General features: G+C 41.4%; 1 protein-coding gene across 2 annotated transcripts in view; it reads left to right on the top strand.

Moving 5' to 3' along the window:
- The first annotated feature begins 2,577 nt into the window (after positions 1-2,577).
- The window catches only part of Exoc6b (exocyst complex component 6B), a 541,291-nt gene continuing 537,868 nt past the window's right edge, over positions 2,578-6,000 (top strand). The window contains exon 1 of one of the 2 annotated variants that reach the window (XM_003469003.5): positions 2,578-2,823. In XM_003469003.5, coding sequence (XP_003469051.1) covers positions 2,711-2,823 — 113 coding nt within the window. In that variant the 5' untranslated portion in view covers positions 2,578-2,710. The remainder of the gene's footprint in view (positions 2,824-6,000) is intronic. The other variant, XM_063230357.1, reaches the window with a different exon arrangement.

Genomic DNA, 6,000 nt, shown 5'->3' with positions numbered 1-6,000 from the left:
GTTTCCTATTGTCTGCCTTTTACTTGGCTCTTTTATTTGTATTTTGGGTTTCTCATATAAGCAAACCCATGCAATACTTAAACTTACATGTCTGATTTATTTCACTTAGCATGAGGGTGTCTGTTTATTTACAAATTCCTCAAATTTATCCTTCTTTTTAAAAATTTTCTTTGTCTGTTTTTCTTTTTTATTGGTACCAGGGATCAAACTCACGACCACACACTTGCAAGGCAGGTGCTTATGCTGCTGAGCTAAATCCCCAGCCCCTAAAATTAGTCCTTCTTTATAGCAGCTAGAACTAATTCCATTGTGTAGGGATATCACATTTTCTTTATCCATTCATCTGTTGGTGGGCATTTAGGCCATTTCAAGATCTAGTTATTATAAATTATGCTGCTGTAAACATAGGTATGCATGTATCACTGTAATATGATGACTTTCACTCTTTCAAAAAGATATGTAAAAGGAAAATAGCAAGATCAAATGGAATTTCTGTTTTTAGATTTTTGAGGAATTTCCACACTGATCTCCATATAGGTTGTACTAGTTTACATTTCTACCAACAATGTAAAAGAGTTCCATTTTCCCTGCAGCCTTGCCAGCATTTGTTATTTGATTTTTTTGATGATAGTCAGTCTTTCTGAAGTAGGATGGTATCTCAGTGTTGTTTTAATTTGCATTTCTGTAATGGTCAGTAATGTTGAACATTTTTTTCATATATTTATTGGTCATCTGTACTTCTTCTGAGAAGTGTCTATTCATTTTGGTGGCACATTTTATGACTGGGTCTCTTATTGATTATTATGGTGATCTTACTACCTGAGCCCCCAAATGCTGGGATTACAGGTGGGCTTGACTTGGGCAGTCACTTGACTGACTATTTTATTTTAGAGGGTATAGTATTTTGAGTTCTTCTATATTCCAGATAAGTCCTCTTTTTGAGGAATAGCTGACAAAAATTGTTTCCCATTCTTTAGGTTCTCTCTTTACTCGCTTTATTGTTTCCTTTGCTGTGTAAAAGTTTTTAAAATTTGATAAAATCCCATTTTTGGATTCAGAGTATACTCTTTTTGTGCTGCTTAGTGAGCTCAGAAAGTCCTTGCTGCATGGTTGTGCATTCTGGTAATCCTAGTACTTGAAAGGCTGAGGCAGGAGCATTGCTGTAAGTTTGAGGCCAACCTTGACTACATATTGAGTTCAAGGCCAGTGTGAACTACATAGCAAGACCCTGTCCTGAAAAACCAAAACTAAAGAACACAAACAAACAAACAAACAAACAGAAAATCCTTGTCTGCAGCTGTGTCTTTAAGAGTTTCATCTATCTTATCTTTCAGCAAATTAAATGTTTCTCTTGATTTTAGATCTTTGATTACTTTTGATTTTAGTTTGTAGTACGTTGTGAGGTATATCTTCTCAACATTCTGCATGTGGATATCCAATTTTCCTGGAACCATTTATTTAAGAGGCTTTCTTCCTGTGTATGTTTTTTGATCTCTTTGTCAAAGATTAAATCTTTTTTTTTTCTTGATAGCAGCACTATTCTCCCTGTCACTCTGGTTCCTGCCTCTAAAGTAATACTTACCCTGCTATCCTGTAAACCCTTCCAGTTCTTCCTTTATAATGTTTTTCCTATTGATTCATTTTTAAAAAATTCTAATTAGTGCTTCTCTGGTTTAGACCTTAACAACTCTTACTATGTCTCTCTATCTCCGAATTGTTTCTCTGCATAGCTTGTGCCTTTATTGTTGATTACATTTCCTAATGCCGAGGTTCTAAATTATGTCAATCCTCTGTGAAATGCTTGCAATGGCTTCCCATTTACTGTGTTAACACTGATCAATAAATCTGATTTTCAAAGTTGTATTTTAGGGAGTTTATGTTGTGCAGATGCTTGCATCAGAATCTCCAAAGGACTCTTTGTATGTAAAAAATAAAGTTTTCAGGTGCTTCTGATGGAGTTGTCTATAGGATTGCTAGACCCATCAGACTAAGGCACTGCCCTCCCTCACCCCAGTATATCAAATTCTTCACAAATTCTCTCTTACGATGCCTTGCCAGCCCCAATTTCTTACTAATACTTCTTTTACCATAGTGCAGATTAAATGCTTGAGGACTGTTGGGTGCTCCTTACACCTTCCAGTCACACTCTAACTTTCCAAACATTGTCCCTACGAAGCCTGAAATCTTCGCGACCAGAAGGGATTCTTGAGCGCAATTCTCTGCAGTACCGATAAGCAAAATTCTGCCTTGTATCGTAGTTTTAGATTTTCCGGCTCTGACCAGTGCTCCCCACCCACCTTCTGTGAGATTTCTGTCGGGCAGATGACTAGTTTCTTATTTTCGTTCCTACGGAGCTGTTTGCACTTGTGGCAAAGGTGTTAAACAACTATTTGTAAAGGTAGTGCCATTGACTGGATTGAGCATCACTATATAAACAGTGTTGTTACCTGTTTCTAACGTATATGGGCTATCAACACTTACAGGGTATTAATGACCCAGCCCAGTAATGTTCAGAGGACTGCAAATCCCAGCGGGGATCGCGCGAACGTCATGACGTATGACGCAAGGGGGCGTGGTGTTCCTGAGGGAGGGGTCGAACTGTGGGTTGCTGGAGGCTGGGGCGGCGGTGAAACCTTGGGTGAGAGGGAGTGTGAGGAGTGAAAGGTGAGCCTGCTGAAAGAGGGGACGCGGTGCCCGGCGCCCCCCGTCTATGGAGAGGGCTAAGATGGCGGAGGCAGAGAGCTTGGAGTCGGCGGCGGAGCACGAGCGGATCCTGCGAGAGATCGAGAGCACCGACACGGCCTGCATCGGGCCCACGCTCAGGTACCGTGGGTACCGGGGCCGACGACGGGCGGGCATGGGCGGGACGGGCGGGACCGGCAGGCTTCCTGGGATCTGTGTGTTGGCCGACAGCCCACAAGGCCAGCGTCAGCGCCGCCCTGTGGAGAGACAGGCTGGGACCTGGTCGAGGCGGGTCTCTGTTCAGCCCAGATAGGGGTCCCTTCCCGACCCCTGTGCCCCACAGACTGTTAGTGGGAAGCTACGTCTGTCCTGCCTAGAGGGGTGGCCTTCCTTCTCCCTTCAGGGGCAGCCCAGCGCTGGGAAGCTGGGGACCGCCAGACAGATGGTGGCAGATCTGTCCCCCAGGGGATATCACCCTTCTCCCAGCGATCCCACCCCTGTCCTTCCTTAGCAGAAAGTCCTGATCTTTAAACAGAACAAATGTCACTCTGCGGTCTGTTGTGCGAAATTTGATGCTTGTCTGAAAAATCACAACTACTCAAAAAACGAGTTCCTGAAAATCCTAGGCCCTGAAAGGAAGCAAGTTTCCTTCAAACAGCGCCCCGGTGCTCTCTGAATACTGTGAGGACAACGACCCCTTCCCCAAGATGCAGCCTTTTAGTATTCAGAGAGCTGAGGAACATTTAACCCATCTGAGCTGCCCCACCCGGTTACCATTACTCTGCACTATTTTATTTGGAGATTTCAAAACAAACTCTGACCTTTAACTTATTTAACAAAACTCAGGTAGCACTTGTTATATCTAGTGCAAAACCTTGTGTTAAATGATGTACAAATATAATTTATTTAAATCATAGGACAATCCCATTTGGTAGGTAACACTGTTACTCTCATTTGACAGATAAGGCACAAAGAGGTTGAATGACTTGCCCAAGGTCACAGAGAAAGTGAAGTGGGCCCGATACAGACCCCCCTCCCATTTCCTACCCTCGTTCTAGCGATGGAATCCAGGGCCTAGGAGCATGCTAGGCAATAATTCCTCTCCTATTGAGCAATACCCGCAGCCCACACATGTTTAAATACTGTGCTGTCTTAGTTGGAGATTACCATCTCCACTACTTCTTGTTGATAATCGCTCACCGAGTCCAATCTTGGACTACTTTCTCCTTTCCCCTTAGTTTACCTGTGGTACAGAACTACTGAATCCTTCTATTGGCCTGTGATGCGTTCTGATCTCCAGGCAACCAGTACATGGATAATAACATGACCCTTTTTATACAGTCTTGAGTCATTGTTCTTCCCTTCAAAAAGTTACTACTCATTGCCCTTCCCCCAACCCCCAGGAATGCCCACAAAGAGAGGTACCTGATCAAAGAGTGATGGAAAGAAGAGAGGAAGAGTAGGCTGGAGACTACTCCAGGTCCTCAGCTGCCTGACTTCCTTCTCCCCTACACATTGTTAGCACAGTTCTGCCTATGTCATCCTTGGAGTAGTAGGTTGCCTTTTTTCTCTTTAAAGGGACTTTGAGCTCCCTTTTTTGGGACTAATTGTTTTACTCAATTCTTTCTGCCCACCTTGGCATTATGATTGTGATCACCATGCTCCTCTCATTTCCTGTTTTCTTAAGCTCTCAAAAGTCACTTATCCTCATTTCCTAGTCTTTTATAAAAACTAGGGGCTACTTAGTAATATTCTCTTAAGTGTATCACCAGTGGTTAAAAAGATTTGGTTTTCATAAAATAAAATGTTAATAGAATTTCAGTATTAAGAAATTTGGCCGCTGAACTGCACTGTCAGTCTAATGAAGGTTGCACTGAAGCCTGCTGTAAAGATACCATATCAGGGTACCATGAGTGTTGTCTTGTGTTTTTTTTGTTTTCTTTTTTGTGGGGACTGAACTCATGATCTTGTGCTTGCCAGGCAGGCACTTGTGCTGCTGAGCTAAATCCCAGGTTCTGTCTTGTGGTTTTAAGGTAATATCATTCTTGTTTTATATGGTAAATGACTTTTTAACATAATGTTATAAATTTAGTTTATTGTTATCATATGTCCTCATCCAAATAGTAATACATACTATATTTATATCAACTACAATTTTCTTTAATGGTTTGGGGATTGAACACAGGATATTTTCACTGTTACATCCCCAATTCTTTTTAAGCATTTTTTGAGACAGGGTCTTACTGTATACGCATGCAGGGCTTAAACTTGTGATCCTCTTGTTTTAGCCTCCCAGAGTGTTGGGCTTTGGGCTTATCGTTATACTTGACCATGCCTGGGTCTAGTATCGACTTCAAAATATGTGTATTATGATTCACATATGACTCATGACCATCACTGAATTATTTTTCCATTAGAAAGAGAATTTTGTGGAGATGAATTAAGGTTCTTTTGCCCTAACGGGACTCTGTAAAAGATAAAATGTTTGGGAGCCACTATATGATCCTACAAGTTTTAGTTGCTTTTTCTGACCCTCTATATCATTACTAGAGGATTTTCATTTTTTTTTTTTTTTCATCCCAACTCATCACTTAGAGGATTTTCATTTTTGGCTTCACCTTTTCTTTGAGAGATGACCTTCGATCTTTTTCAGAGTAAACATCCTAAATACAAGTAGGTACCCAACTATCTTCATCTTTAGGCTAGCATCTCTCTATCTAAGATGATTTCACTTTTTTCCTTACCCTGTTCAGAAGCAGGGCATGCATAGGCTTTTTGTTTCAGATTCCAGGCCTTTCCTTGCATATATCTCGATTATTTCCTGTTTTTTTTTCCATTCTTTTTTTTTTTTGGTACTGGGACTTGAACTAAGGACTTTGTGCTTGCCAGGCAGGTATTGTGCCACCAAGCTATATCCCCGGCTTCATCACAGTCATTAAACAGGTTTGATTAAGGGAGTATGCTCTCTTCCCTAGTTACCCTCAATTGTAAATCTTAAATTCCTCTCCCACTTTTTATAGAATGACTTTACTATTTCTTCTATCTTCTGAGGTAGTTTTTTTCTCTCTTTTTTTTTGTGGTACTGGGGATTGAACTCAGAGGTGATCTACCACTGACCTACATTCTCAGCCACCCCTCCCCCCAAACAACATTCTTTTTAAAACATTTAACATATAACTGTAATTTGCCCAGATGACCTTGAACTTGGTGATCCTAGTGCTTTCGCCTCCCAAGTAGCTGGCATTACAGGTGTGAGCCACTGTGCTCAGCTCCACAGTAATGTTTTTAAGGTACCGATTTTTAACCATTTCTAAGATA

This window comes from Cavia porcellus, unplaced genomic scaffold (genome assembly GCF_034190915.1).
Source record: "Cavia porcellus strain 051 isolate PalLab524CR breed Dunkin Hartley unplaced genomic scaffold, mCavPor4.1 scaffold_18, whole genome shotgun sequence".
In the NCBI taxonomy this organism is placed as follows: domain Eukaryota; kingdom Metazoa; phylum Chordata; class Mammalia; order Rodentia; family Caviidae; genus Cavia; species Cavia porcellus.
This window is presented reverse-complemented; position numbering and strand designations above follow the sequence as displayed.